Source organism: Limulus polyphemus, unplaced genomic scaffold (assembly GCF_000517525.1).
Source record: "Limulus polyphemus unplaced genomic scaffold, Limulus_polyphemus-2.1.2 Scaffold943, whole genome shotgun sequence".
Classification (NCBI taxonomy): domain Eukaryota; kingdom Metazoa; phylum Arthropoda; class Merostomata; order Xiphosura; family Limulidae; genus Limulus; species Limulus polyphemus.
Genome location: NW_013666553.1, coordinates 276197 through 291568, shown reverse-complemented (window position 1 = coordinate 291568; position 15372 = coordinate 276197). Strand labels below are relative to the sequence as shown.

The 15372-nt window shown below is 33.7% G+C and overlaps 1 protein-coding gene across 5 annotated transcripts in view; it reads left to right on the top strand.

Moving 5' to 3' along the window:
• LOC106461358 (glutamate receptor ionotropic, delta-1-like) overlaps nt 1–15372 on the top strand; it is a 70436-nt gene that overhangs the window by 33261 nt on the left and 21803 nt on the right. For all 5 annotated transcript variants that reach the window (XM_022388297.1, XM_022388295.1, XM_022388293.1 and 2 more), the window contains 3 exons: nt 7807–7881; nt 8127–8297; nt 8992–9095. In XM_022388297.1, coding sequence (XP_022244005.1) covers nt 7807–7881; nt 8127–8297; nt 8992–9095 — 350 coding nt within the window. The remainder of the gene's footprint in view (nt 1–7806; nt 7882–8126; nt 8298–8991; nt 9096–15372) is intronic.

Sequence of the window (15372 nt, the reverse complement as noted above, 5' to 3'; positions counted from 1 at the left end):
CATTGTCAGTCCTAGTTGTCACCTTAAAGACATAGCGGATAATGCCTGTGTTAATAGCTCCCAAATTCGTTGGGGATATCCCATCTATCAGATAAAATCAATTTAGGGTATGGAGTTGGGTGCTTACACCCACAACGTATCAACTCCTATTATCCTTTACTGTCTGTAGCTGGTTGTGGGAAGGCAGTTACCCTTAAAGGTTCTTATAGCTCCTAAAGTAGAAATAAAACTACCATAAAATTTCTACTATATGAAACTCCCAACCTCCGCCCTTATAAAAGAAATAAGATAGTATCAAATTAATTATCTTAAATAGAACTACAAACCCTACCTTAATAGTTCTTATGTAGTTCATACATCCCCAACCTCCTCCCTTTCTCTTGAAAATTTATTCAAGTATAACACAGGAAAGCCGAGACAAGCCCAGCTACTTGAAGTTAGTCTTTCTATCCCGGTACACTGAATAAAAATATAATTTTAAATGATAGAAAAGGTATTTTCCGTGTCGAAAGTTTATTTTTTTTAAATATTGTCATATCTTCTTATATTAATAAAACAGCCTGTGTGTTTGTGTATCAGTCAGTCAGCGTCATAGCTTCGAGAGAAAGAATCTAGAGACCTGAAACTATGCACAGATATTGAGGGGATTCTGAGGGTGTGCACCTGTGTATTACTTTTATTATACTGACTTTTCTCTTCGTTAAAATACTTTTTTATTTGCGAACTTTCGCCCCCCCCCCAGTGGCACAGCAGTATGTCTGTGGACGTACAAGTCTAGAAACCTGGTTTCGATACCCGTGGTGGGCAGAGCACAAATAGCCCATTGTGTAGCCTTCATTGGGCAACAATGTACTGGGCGATAAAACTCTCTTTAAAATAGTTATTTAGGCAACAGTCGGAACAATAACTGACCTATAGTATTGAATTTATTAAATGCATAGAATTAAGATGAATACAGAATATAAATCGATAGCTTCGATATAATAAACATAAGGAAAATAAATTTATAGATAGTATGTAGACAAAAAATAAAGGAAAATTTCATACTTGAAATATTACATTGTAAAATTAAAGGTTTAATATTACATCGAAACCACATAGATACTGTGTTTATGTAAGTTTCTAAATATTGTCTTTGATTTTAAATTACAAAGTAAGTTGAGTAGCTTAGCTACCTGACAGAGTGACTGTTAAATCGAGGGCTGAACAAGAGTTTAAGTTTTATTCCGTACAATATTTTTTAAAAAACCTGTTGTTACAAAACTGTTATTGTTCTATATTTTTTAAACGAAACCACACACGAAATTGTTACAATTTATATTATCATATCCGCCAATAATGTAAAACAATAACAGTTTTGTTACAACAGGTTTAAATAAATATATGAATACTAGAAATAAACGACCTTTTTACACCAAAATGTTGATTTTATTTAATTAAACACTCAACGTTTTGCTTTACAGCTTCTTGAGTGTTTAATTAAATAAAAACAACATTTTGGTGTTCTAAGGTCATTTATTTCTAGTATTAATATATCTTTTATACACCAATATGCACGTTGACCACGTCATCTGTAATGCAGCTTTGCTAAACTTAACTCACACTCTCAAACTCCCAAGAACAACAGCTCAAATTGGTTCTCTAATTAAGTGTCGCCGCTATAAGATTGTCCCTAAAGGTATTCGAAACCACTTCAAATTACCAGACAGTTTAAAGGAGAATCAGAAATTACAGAAAAGGTTGGTTGGATTTATCTCTTCCATTATAAGTGACTTAATAACAACGTTATTTGCAAAGAAAAACAAACATCTAAAACTAATCCAACAAAACCAAATAGTTGTAGATATCTCCCACGAAAAGTTTTCTAGTTTCTACACTTGGTTAATGAACATTAAATCAGACATCACATGTAAAGAAAACAAATAATGTCATTCAAGACTTGTGAAGAAATGGAGAAGTATATATGACGAACAAATCACCAAATCAGAGGCTTTCATTAAAAATGTTAATAACAATCAAGAAAACATGACAACAGTTAAAAAAGTAACAGTAGAAAATGACCTCACAATCTCGACTTCCTCTTTCAACCTAGTAGCTAAAGGACCTGGTTTTGCAGTAACAACTGAACTTTCCAACCAAGTGTGTTTAAACACGTTGTCTTCTCTTAAACAAACTTTTTTATTCTATTCGATTGAACCATTCCTAAGAAAATAGAAGAACGACTAAAACCCAGCAAAATATCACAAACTCAACCTCTACTACAACCAACATTGAAACTGCTAACACTGATTTAGACATTAATTCCACTTTTGAAATTTGTTCAACTACTGATGCAACAAATCATGTAGCTTCCAAATGTCTCATTAAACACCCTTTTGACACCATCAAGCGACAACCTACCCACGCTAACAAAGATATTGAAATGAAAATCGCAAATGTGAGGGAAAACATCAGGAACGTTTTGCAAAAACATAGGAATCATCAATCCAAGCCCAACTTAAATCTCCAAGAACAACTAGCCCTTAAAAAGCTTAAAAAAGATAATATCATCATCATCAAATAATCGGACAAAATATTTTATAGTTATGAGCAGAAACACTTACGAACAAAACATATTTGATCACCTTAAAGACGAGAATGAATTTCAAATAGTTAACAGTGACCCCACCAAAAAAATTTGAACGAAAGCTATAGAGATTATCTATGAACTTACAAGAATAAGTAACTTCCCTATGTCGATTTGGAGGTCACTGTGAGTGTCGCATCCAAACTCTGAGAAGTTAACCACTCTAGTGTCAGTTATTCCTCATCTCGCTCATCATAGATTATCAGATACGTGCTACCAGTATCTTCATCATCATCATCAGGTGGAACAAGGTAATCAAAGAAAATATTATCTTTATAATCTAAGTCATCAAATTCTGAGAGAGAAAATATATCAGAATTTTGTCTGTAAAGTATGCCCTCAGCTCATTCACATGTTCCATATACTGTATTTTTGTGTACCAATATGACTGCCGAAGCAGGTTGTAGTTCAAAGGACTGAGCTGTCAAGGATGAGGTAAAAACCAATTCAACCAGAACCAATTTGAAGCTACGCTGCAGGAATGTATCTTAACTAAACCAAATCTACATATTTGGATTGATGTTCCATCACTGTTTTATTGAATTCTCTGTTTAGATATATGATCGTTTTACTCATTTGTTTGAGATGCAGTGCAACGTGGGTGTTAACAAATGCATGCTTTAACCACTTCACATATTCCTTGGACACCGTGGGACATTTGATTTGGGAGGTAGACCATAAATTCCATACATCACTCTCTGTGGACATTGAGCATCGTATTTGAGCACTGACAATTTCTAGAAACAACCAATAGATTCCTACTCTTTTGTTTGATATGCCAAGTCAATTCAATCTGTACCTTTAAATTTTGCAAAAATATGTTGGACCTTTTCACAGCCCTTTTAGCCAAACTGTCAGAATATAAATAATATGATGCAGTATTCATTCTCACCATGCTTAATAACTAACATAATTCAGCAAACAGCAGACTATTAAAATCTGCTCCTTGGTTTAGGAAAATGTATCCAGGTGGTCGAAATTGCATTATTCTTTTCAGCTAACCTATCAGCAACAGACTGCACTGAGATGTCACTCAAAAGATAAGTTTCTGTTCACTTTGGCAAAGCAATTAATAATGACCATTACATGTCAAATAAGGTGGTCAGTCGCTGAACAGAACCAGCTATATCCAGAACCAATTTGTACAATGAAGAAACAACTATTCTCCGTCTGGGGTTTCCCGCTGTGACAGGCTTTATCTCTGAGCAGCACACAGTATGATGTTTACACCACCTCCCAAAGTCTCCTTTAAAATGGAACCAAGTTATTTGCTCCTGTAGATTGTATGTAGGACATGACACTCTCTGATATTTCTCACTCTAGCATTGTGTAAAGTCAAAAGAATGCTCTGTTTTAGAGGTCTTTGGTTCACTGGTTGCATCACAGAGCATGTGACATGTGCACATTAGTCATAGCAGTGATACTGCACATCATCTTGTGCTCTCAACTGTTTATACAAATGCGAGATGTTATTTGTATCCCTGCTGCTTTCATTGATTTGAGAAAGCTATAGCTGTCCAACAATAATTGTGAAAGCTAAATTTGATCTTCCAGTTGCTCTGCCCAACAATCCTAACTTGTAATTTGTTGTACCTATTTGATAGTAGTATTGTGAACATTGGAATACAATGTTCAGCAACACTTTCTTGGTTTCTGATGCTCATAAACCATTTCAACGATACATGATCCATTCTAACAGTGAATTTCCTACCTTACAAGTAGCACCAGTAGTGTGTGACACATACAACAATGGCACGTTTTGTGCAGTACTGGAACCACAATGTACGACTTGAAAATGTGATTTCCTTATTTCACTCCACCCTGCACGTGTCTTAACATCACTATGATCTCATTATCACTGGCTTCTGTATCCTGAATGAATAGAAAACTGCTTGGAATAAGGTTACACTGAAGCCTCAACTAAAATAATGTGCCTGATTTTTTTACCACAGTCTTCAGTCCGGTTGCGTCATGAATCAGCTTTAGTCATGGCAAACAATAGTTGACTACAAAACATTGATAATATGATAAAGCCCAGAAAACTGTGTGAATCAGCTTTAGTCATGGCAAACAATAGGTGACTACAAAACATTGATAATATGATAAAGCCCAGAAAACTGTGTGCTACCTTTATATTTCTAGGCTGGGGATAGTACTTATCGGCTGTGAAATTTGTCACTTCATTGGAGTCTTTGACTTGCAACAATATGACTATGTAATTACATAAAAATCCAGAAACAGCTTTTTGGGCAGATTATTTCTTAACTTTATAACAAGTTTTGACCATTCCTGTGGTCACCATCAGGTAAACTGTCTGATGTGTTTTGATTTAAATTAGGTTTTAACTCATGAATAGATAATGCTTCTTGTTTTTTTCTTCTATTAATGTTGTTATCCTTACACAATATTTTAAAGTTGCTAATATAGATTTAATGTTGATGCTTTGTACGGTGTTTGTAAAGATGTGATGGAGGATTGTCATGTTATTTGGTCCTAATGTTTATGTTGCGTCTCATTTCTTCTATCGTATTAATACTCGTTGATGCTTCTGTCGTTGAAGTTGTCAGAATAAAACTTCGATAGATGACCTTTGATTTTAGTGCTCGGTTTTTGAAGAAAAATAACTTTACTGCTTATATTGTATTTTTATATATGTTTCCGAATGTTTGTGATGGTTTTGGTTACATAGCCATGGTATGGTAAGACATATATTAGTGTCTGAATTTGTGCATTTTGTTTCCTTCTCCGAGTTTATGGCGTTTTCCTTTTCTTTCCTTTTTTATTAAATTTGTTTTGAGACTTGGCTAAAGTTCTAGTGACAATATGTTTACGGAAGTGACATTTGATAATAAATGTATTGGATATTGATTCTAGTTTATGGTGCAGATTACTGCAATATATATATATATATATATATATATATATATATACAAGTGTCAATGCGATCGATGCGACAGCATTTTCATAGGCGAAACGGGTGGCAATATAAACATTAGGATCAAAGAACATAGCAATCCCCATCACACATTTACGAACATAGTACAACGAATCAACATCCAATCAATATTAGCAACTTTAGAATATTAATAACACAAGCGTTATTTATTCGTGAACTAAAATCTAATTTGAATCAAAACACAGGTACCCTATATGTTTTCTAAATTGGAACAAAACAGTCGCTCAACTTTCTAATATTTCTTACAATAGACGACAGGTTACGTGATGATGACCACGGGAATGGTCAAAACGTTGTTGTAAAGTTTAAAAATAGAATACCTCCCTCAAAAAAGTATACAGTGCATTTCCTCTCTTTACATATAAGTATACATACAAGGACTCTTTCACGGCTTTAGTTTCAAATTTTATTTCCTTATATGCTAAAAATAAATATCTTAGGTTCTTAGCTGAAGACTGAAACGTGTGGCCTATTACTAGAGTATCATCTACATAAATGTGTCATTTCTCTTATCGCAGGCCTTAACAGTGTAAGTTTATTCAACCATTCAAAAGTGTTTAGTGGATTATACAAGCTGATTTGCATGATAATGAATAGATAGAGACCATTTTAAGTACTGGCAGCAATCTCGGGTCTCTTCTCATTATTTAATTTGATTTCCCAGTAGCCATACACCAGATATAGCATTGAACCATTGAAACTAACCTTAGTTACTTCTGCTTCTCTCACTGCACTTATAACTACATCAGCTGTTAGCTAAATGCTTATCTGTCCGTAACTACAAAGAATAATGGGATAAATGTTGGCCATGGACAAATAAACAGTGCTAGATTTCTGGACAAAAACTGTTTGTTTAAAATGTTGCTATCACCATTGCACCACAGAAAACCACATTTACGTTAGGAAAATCTCTGAAATTCTTCTCTAAGTGCATTAATGAATTTGATTGGCCGTCAGAGGATGTTTTTCTTACAAACCTGTAGCTCATGTACTCCAAATCTTGGTAGTAGTAGCATAATTCCGTCCTTCAAATTGTAGTGCTTGAGTCAAGATAAGAGAAATAATCTTTATTCTAGATGAGTTAGCAATAATAATAAGATGGAGTTATTGTTAAATAAATTAACCAGAGCAAAACCAGTTTTAACTGGCAAAATGGTGACTTCACTTGGAATATTGTCAACTTACGATTCAAAGTTATGCTGAAACATGCAGAAGCCAATATATTTCTTTATTAACATGTGGTAAAGTGGTAGACTGGCCAGTTCGTAAAGTATTGGACTGGATATTTCAATAGAAGTTGTACATCAGTTCAATAATTTATTAAATGCCACTTAACTTACGCGAAAAAAATGCCCTGAGAGACCGTTTACAATTGCCTCATGCAATGAATGAACTGTTATCTACCAGCTTCGGGATTGCCAGCAAACAACCTTTGTAACAGAACAGAAAAGATATCCTTAGGCAAGCTCACTGTGTAATGAATCTTGTATAAACTCAGGTATACTGAACAGGTTGTTCAAAGGAGGCAACTGGTGACAGTTGTGAACAAAGGCTGTCTGTGGAACTGGTGTAACATTCTTTCACATTGTTAGTCCATAACCTTCTCAGACGAGTCAGGCTTCTTCCATTTCACATGGTCCTGCCGTAAATTTTGGAGGCTTTTGACCCGTTGTGTCTCTGACCGGTTGTTAAGCATCGAGGTTTCAGAGTCATCATTTGGGTAGGCATATAGTTTGGTAGCAAAATGTGTCTTACATTAATTCAACGATATTTCAGTTCCATAGAGGGCATATGAATTCTACAGGATAACTTCCTGCCCCTATTTCATCAAATAATTGTGGGCCGATCATGTAATATTTTGCAAGAAGATAAAGAAACATGTCACACTCTAGAAGCGCCACAACTTGAAAAGTACAAAATGGACTGCAACAGCCACTATGACCGTCACAAAGTTTTAGTCGAACCATGTTGAATATGTACATGTATACTTGGATGACTGAATTCTTGGACATTAAAGTTTGCTTTTAATTATTATGAGTTCTCAATGTATGTACCAAATTTAGGGTTTTCAAATTATTATAGAGGGATCTGTATATGTGATCTGTCTTTTCGAAATATTTTATATTTTAAGAACATAATGAAAAATAAATTAATCATTATTGTAGAATAATTGTACCCTCACCGTGACCAGTTTATATTTTTGCAAACTTTAATTCTCTTATAGGGACAGCTACACATGTGTTATAAGCCAAGTGAAACCGAAAATGCTGTTGGAGAATCAACTGTGATTGCTATTCAGGTGAGCACGAGATCAATAATTCTCGACAATTCACATTATATTTTAATATATTTTTAGTAATAGTAAGTCAGTACAAAAGTCATTACCATTACAAAGTCTCTTTTCAATCGTGGGTGGACATAATTTTTAGCAGTTTGGACTCGATTGATAACGATATCATTACATAAATTAGAATATTATCAGTCCTCTTCCTACGTTGTTTAAAATTTCTTTAAATGTTTTTGACACACACTTTTTTATTCCAGCACAATATATTAGATACGTGTTTCCCCACAAGAACAACAATTCAAGTTTGGAATACGTTGTACTCTGGAGGTACAGCTAACTTTGTACCAAAAGGTTTCTCTCAGGGAGAAATGACAAGTGAAATACATACCAAAAAGTTTATGCCTCTGCTGAAAGTTGCAGTAACGGAAGTAAGTTTCATTGTTTATCATGCCTTTATATAGGTTTGCCACATAGTTGTTTTGCTTCATTTAATTTAATTGTTTAGTCTAGGAGATCGATTTTACATTGTCTATTTCAGAACAGTACTTGGGTAAATAGTTATCCCTCTCTCGTTTACATAAGAGTGTAATGAAACGTTCTTGAAACTTTCTTTATGGAGCAATTCAATAGATGAAAAAATAATTTTAAGAAAAGAAGGTATAGTTTAAAAAATCGTTAATGTCAAACATACAAAATAGTCCTTCAACTTTCCTCATGGTTATATTATCTTTTTTGATTTAGAATAAAACTTATTTAATATGTTTGTTTAGCGTGTATACAAAAATAGCCGTTCGTGTCGCTATCGTCAGTATATTGACGAATTGTCAATTCCTTAATCCTTAGGCCATCCGTAGAGTTATACTAAAAAAAAAAATTAAACGAAACAATTAACACTTCTAATACTTTGCTGTATAAATCTCTCTCTCTCTCTCTCGCTGTGTTTATGTATATACATATATTTGTTTGTTTGTGATATATTAACAATATTATGGCCATTCTTCAGCAGAAGATAAGGTTTATTTTACAACACCATGCAAAAATAGAAAAATGGGCATTTTTTATTTAGAACTGCCCAATTTGTTGTCTGAACTATCTTTAACAGTTTTTTACTTCTTTCAATAGTATCCCCCCTTCATTTCACTGGAAAGGATAAATAACACGATCAAATTGAAAGACTGCGTCTGCAAAACAATATTTGAGTTTATAACCAACCACAGTGGGCTGAAGTAGGTATCGATTTCATCACATTTAGTAACACATTTGATATTATCCTTAATATCATGTCTTTTAGTTTTACTCTTGTATAAATTGTGCATGAAATACATTTTATGTGCTTGGTATTCTCATTTTCCACTAGTTATTTCTATGAAGTATTAGTTGTGTTACTCTTCTTCCTTTTTTTTTTCAAAACCTCTAAGATAATTAATATTGACTTCTAATCAAAGCAAGCTACTTACATAGGTCAGAACTACAAATCTACCTAGTGATGACTATAGCTAATTAAACATATTGTTCTGACATTCTTAGTTGTTAAAATTAGAATGTATTGTTTTAACAGTTATATGCTTTCGCTGTTAGCGAAATTTTCGTCCATAAACCCAATAACATCTCATGAAGTTCTACCAGCTTAGGAGATTTAGATTATTTCTAAATCCATATATATCAAGCTAACAATGCAAAATAACTTGGATAATAAAAACATAATAATACAATTTAAACATTAATGGTTTGTTTCATACACGGAGATTATAAGTTCTATGAAGAACAAGATATCACTAAACGTTATTGATAATGATAATAATAACTCTGGGCTGTGTTTGTTTATTTTTGTAACGTATGAGTTCAAAGTTGACCATGGTAAAATCGTAGTTGAATTGTTTGTTACATTTTGAAAAAACAACAAGGCAGAATGAACTGTAGTCATAACGTTCGAATCTTGCCTTTCCATATTAAATGTTATAAAAACTGTATCATATTTATTATTGTAGCTTATAAGCTTTCCTTCATAAGATTTAATTAGTAAATATATATATATATGTTATTAGTAAGTTTTTGTAATAAAACATTGGTTAAATTACATAAACGTCCGAAGGAAAATGCTTAAACATTTTCATGTACATGTATAACCTTAACTGAGCTTTTCCCAACGAACTTTTGAAAAACGATGTACTTCGTTTGTACGACTTTATTAGATTTTTTTATCCTAATATCTTTAGCTTTTCGACTCTTTTATCTCTAGTTACCAATTTATTTTAGAATCTTTATCTATTTACAGTCATTATACTGGAGCAAAAAACTATAATTCAAGTTGAAAAACCCTAAACCTAAATCGTGGTTCTCTTATATTGGAGATGTGGGTTCTGATGCTTATGATTTAACATTATAGTATAAAATTTAAACACGATAAATAAATGCATTATATACATTGAATATAAACAATATTTATTTTGTAAATACAATGTGCAACAAAGTTCATATGTTAATGGTAATGGGACAGATGTGCAATATGCACAATACAAATTAAAATCTCAAACACACTGCAAACAACATGTAAACAAAACTTTATAAGCACTTTACACACACTGTTCAGTGGTAAACAAACCGACTGCAGAGTAACAATCCACCAAAGCACTTGAGTAAAACAAAAATTTCACAAAACCACAAATTTGCCTATCTGACTACCTGACTGACTAACGTTGTTGGAAAGACATAGCTCGCGTGCCTTCACATTATACAAATCTAAATGCACATAATTGAAATATACTTCCTTGACTAAAAGTGTTTTTCTTAGTTTTGCTTAAAACCTTGGTAATAACAAGTAATAGCAATAAATATTGTTCAACACTACTAACGAGCTAACAGTACACTAGTAGCCATATTTTATAATTACGAGCACGATCTGTGAGTTGCCAATCGTGAGGTGCACGATTGCTTATGTGCACACGCTATGTGATCAGTCTGCAACTGTATCAGCTAGATAAAAAAACGTGGACTAGATCTCTAGATCTAGATTCTAACTATGATCTACCCTTTTGAGAGCAAAGTTTTCAGTTCTATACATCTGGCTGGAGGGTTCTATGTTTGAAAAAGCAATTATATCATAGCAGTTGATGCTTAAGATAAGACATGAGTGTCCTACGTGAAAACAAACGCTACCACTGCCAAAGTCCGACACGGATTTGCTTGAGCGTTCTGGACTGAAAACAAGAATGATAATCTGTATAATTTACCTTTGCATTGTTTTCAAACTAATCGTGACCTATTGACATCTAAGGTTGTACTTGCAACAGTGCAAATTTTTAAAATATGCCTTTCAAGGAAACAAAACGAGAGTAAGATAGAGAAAAGCTTATGCTGATAACGTTGAAAAGCCTTTGTCCCAGCAAAGAGAGCATTACTGCAGGAATGGAGATAAGGTTAGAAACAGTTATGCTGAATATGCGAAACAAGTCTTAGCCATTAATCCAGCCAAATAAAAGTCTGCCACACTGGCTAAATGGAAGAAATACTATAACAAAGATATCAGGAAATGTCGAGAAATACCTCAAAGAAAAGCTACGAGAAGGATTGGCCTAGAGCCCAGTCACTCTCGAGACTTAATGCCAAAAAGAAAGCTATGAAAAAGTGTGAAAGAAAATGTTAATAAAAAATTAGGAAGTAGACATGGGAGCACCAATAAATTAGGAAGTAAGGTAGGAATGGGTGGGATAACATTACAACACTTGATGATGTTTGCAACCTCAAAGTGGGTGTGGCCATTGTTTCTACTTCATGTTTTATTTTGAACTTTGATCCCATTATATGATTAAACTGATTTTTCTCAGTAACTAATCCTTTCTAAATACTCAACAAATGTAAACATTTCAAAAATCAGCAGTTTGATACTATTCTTTTGGCCCACCCTTTAACAGTTAGATAGCTATAATGTCTACCATAAGCAGAGTATGACTATTGGATCTTCCTGTCTCACTTCCGACATCAGACATCCCCTTTATGATGTCATGCATTTCGTTAGAGTCATGTAATTTTGATTACATACATGTATGTATTTCGTTGCTAAAACTAAGTTTACAACAGAGAAAGTTAGCTATAAACACCTTTCATTTAGTTTGAACAATGACCAACTTACAAAACACACTCGAAATAGGAATGAGCGGAACGCTGGCCTCACCCACTTTGAGGTTGCACCATGCCAAAAATCACCAAATATTGTAATGTTATCCCGCCCATTCCTACCGTGTTTCCTTACTTTTTGGTGCTCCCAATACTACTTCCTAATTTTCTTACTATTGAAATTATTTCAAACGTAAGTCAGCAAGCTACATGACAACCAGGGTCAATATAAAGCCGGGTAGAACGGACTGTATCTGAACTACATTTTGATATTATTTATTGCTACATGTGATGCTGCTGATAACTGACCACCTTTGAGAATTGTATGTAATAGCCTTTCTTATACAAAATATTTATAAGCTCAAATTATAAAGACGTGTTCAAATAGAGAATTTAGTATAAACAAGACACTTAATGACCTTGTAAAACAAATGAATATGAGGCACCAGAGCCATCCAGAGAAAAACCTGCAACAAGTAGGTCCGTGAACTTAGTCCCCTCCCCTATTAACTGTAAAGCTAACCAAATTTTGCACATGTTTATTACTGATTTTGTGCTATTTTTCCACAAATGTTAAACTTTATGATGCTGCTACAACTAGAATTATGAGTCAATATTTGTGGGGGGCTAATTTAACTACAGCTCCCCCCGACTCTGATCCATATGAAACTTATCACTCATTCAGTGCTGATTTTGGGCTATTTTGTGCCACAGCTAGAATTTATGCTGTACTACAACTAGAGTTACTAAATTTTACAGCATATAAGACGCACCCATATTTTAGCAAAGAATATTTAAGGAAAAAAAAACAATTGAGTGTATCAAAGGATTTAATGTTTACTCCAGATAACATAAAACATGAAATCTGCATATCAAGAAAACTTATTTCAATGAAAATATCATACATGCAACATATTAAATCAAATTTGTTTAACAAGAACAACTTTTCAGTAAAACCCTGAGGTAAAGAGCAAAAAAATTGTTGTTCTGTAAAAAAGAAGCTTTAATTATTGACATATCCAGCAAAATCTTCATCACTACTGCTCAAGGGCGCCCGCAGAAAAAAATTAGGGGGGGTCAAGTAACTCAAGTTTGAAATAATTATGAAACCGAAATACAAATGTACAACGTTTCGACAAGGTTTTGTCATCATCATTTGTCGAAACGTTGTACATTTGCTGTCATGTTAAACTTGTATTAAAGTTTTTCTTCATTACCCATTTAAGCAGTCTCCAGCCATTATTAGTCTCAAAGTGGGTTCCTCGTCATCGAAATATCTAGTAATTGTTTTTCTTTCTGAAAATCCAGCGAGGGTCAAGTGACCCCCTTGCCCCTTCTCGCGGGGGCCCATGTTAATGTTTATGGATAGTGAATTTTCGCTATCTTCGAATAATGCCTCATTTTCAGAACCATCTAGGGTATTAATAATGTCACACATTTTCTTTAACTTCACATATTAGACGCAGGATGATTTTAAGAGGCTTTTTTATGGATGAAAAATGCGTCTTGTGTGCCGTAAAATAAGGTATGAGGCAACCTTTCTAGGGTCTAGCTTCACCCCATCCCCCAAACTCTGATCCATACGAAACTGGGCACGTATTTAGTGCTTATATCATACAGGCTACAGAATTAAAACTGTCATGACTGCAGCTATCTAAGGTGTTGTATATGAAAGATTCACTCACTTCGATGAAATCACCTGTAAATCAATATTTTTATTTTCATTCGAAAAGCTATCGTCAGGAAAACAAGTGAGTGGTTTCAGTGGCGGTAATATATCAAACCGACTTAAAACTATTGTTTCCAATGTACTGTACTTGTGTGTTTACGGCAAATACGGAATTAACATAATGCAAAAAAATAACAATTCGCTGATGATTAAGCTTCAAAGTAAACAGCAGATTGTCAAGGTCAAGGATATGGTCCTATATAGTAACGTAGAATGATAACTACTATTGTTTAAAGTTCTGAGACATTTACGAAGTGTGAACTTAAATTATAAGCTTTTACCTAGACAGACAATTTGACTGAAAGGCCTCCAGATTGATCAATTCGGATGATGTAATGAGGTGTACTAGAATTATTACAAAAGCTGTCTACACAAGGCGTATTCTACCTTATTACTTTATAAACTTAATACAATGACTTAATTATACATAGTGTTATCTACGTGGTGCTTTGACTTATACTAAGCAAAGTTAGTTTAATACAGTGTATTTTGTATACGAAAAAAAAAATGCAGGTACATTTTATGTACTTTCCAACCGCTTTCGAGTTTCACGACCTGGGTCAATGCAGTTGACCCATGTAAATATGGATTTTACTCTGATAATCTAGTGATCTGTGCGACTTTTTAAACTATTATTTGTGTAATTCTATACAGAAACTGTTTCTGAGTGGATATTAAGTGTGCTAATTTAAATATAACATTGGCAGTAATTGCAGGTTTGAGTGATCGGTTACAGCCACTGACATCCAAAACACCTGTGTCAATCACATGCTATTTTGTGGTCGGTTTCTTTTGAAAATTTTGGGTCTGAGAGCAGAGTTCAACTTCTGAGGTTGATGACCTGTTGCTTTCTTAGAAGATAGAACTCAAGAAAAAGAATTATATCTCTGAGAATTGTCTTGAGTTCTATGTCGGCAAAACATTAAAAGGAAAACTGTGCGTCAAGCGTTATAACAGAGCTTAACATGAAGTTTAAGGTAGTAAGATTGTACATAATGTAGAAAGGTGTAAGAATGTCATTGTTGTAAATCTATATAACCCGGTATGAGAGCTGATTATAACTTAAGAATCCTGTCCGAGACTGAGTGCTGTATAAGAAAGAGGAAAAAACACACGGCGCAGTTCACAGAGAAGCTAAACAGACAATAAACTCAGCTTGATACGACACGAAATATACGACCTATATACTTTATAAGTATATATATATATATATATATACACACACACACACACATATAATGCATGGATTCTTGGATTAAGCATATGCTAACCGTCTATGAATGCAACTGTTTTCACTTGTATCTGTAATTTTATCATCTGGTTAATAAATTCTGTTGTAAATCATTTAGCTGCAAGTACTGTCTTGGCCAAAATATTTGCACATTTTGTAAGAAATAAGATCATTATTATTAAGATGGAATACAAATACACTTAGTGCTGTCAAGCTGAGAAATGCATTTTATAGCAAACATCTACATATGTAATATGTATAATAAGACAGGTTCTATGGATATCATGAACGAGTTATTAGAACATGTAATAAATTTATCAGACACCTGTAGAAAGATGTGTAATTCATCATTTCATATATCACAACAAAACCTTACCAAAACATATATAATGACAAAATATAACATCAAATCATTATAAATAGCGTATGT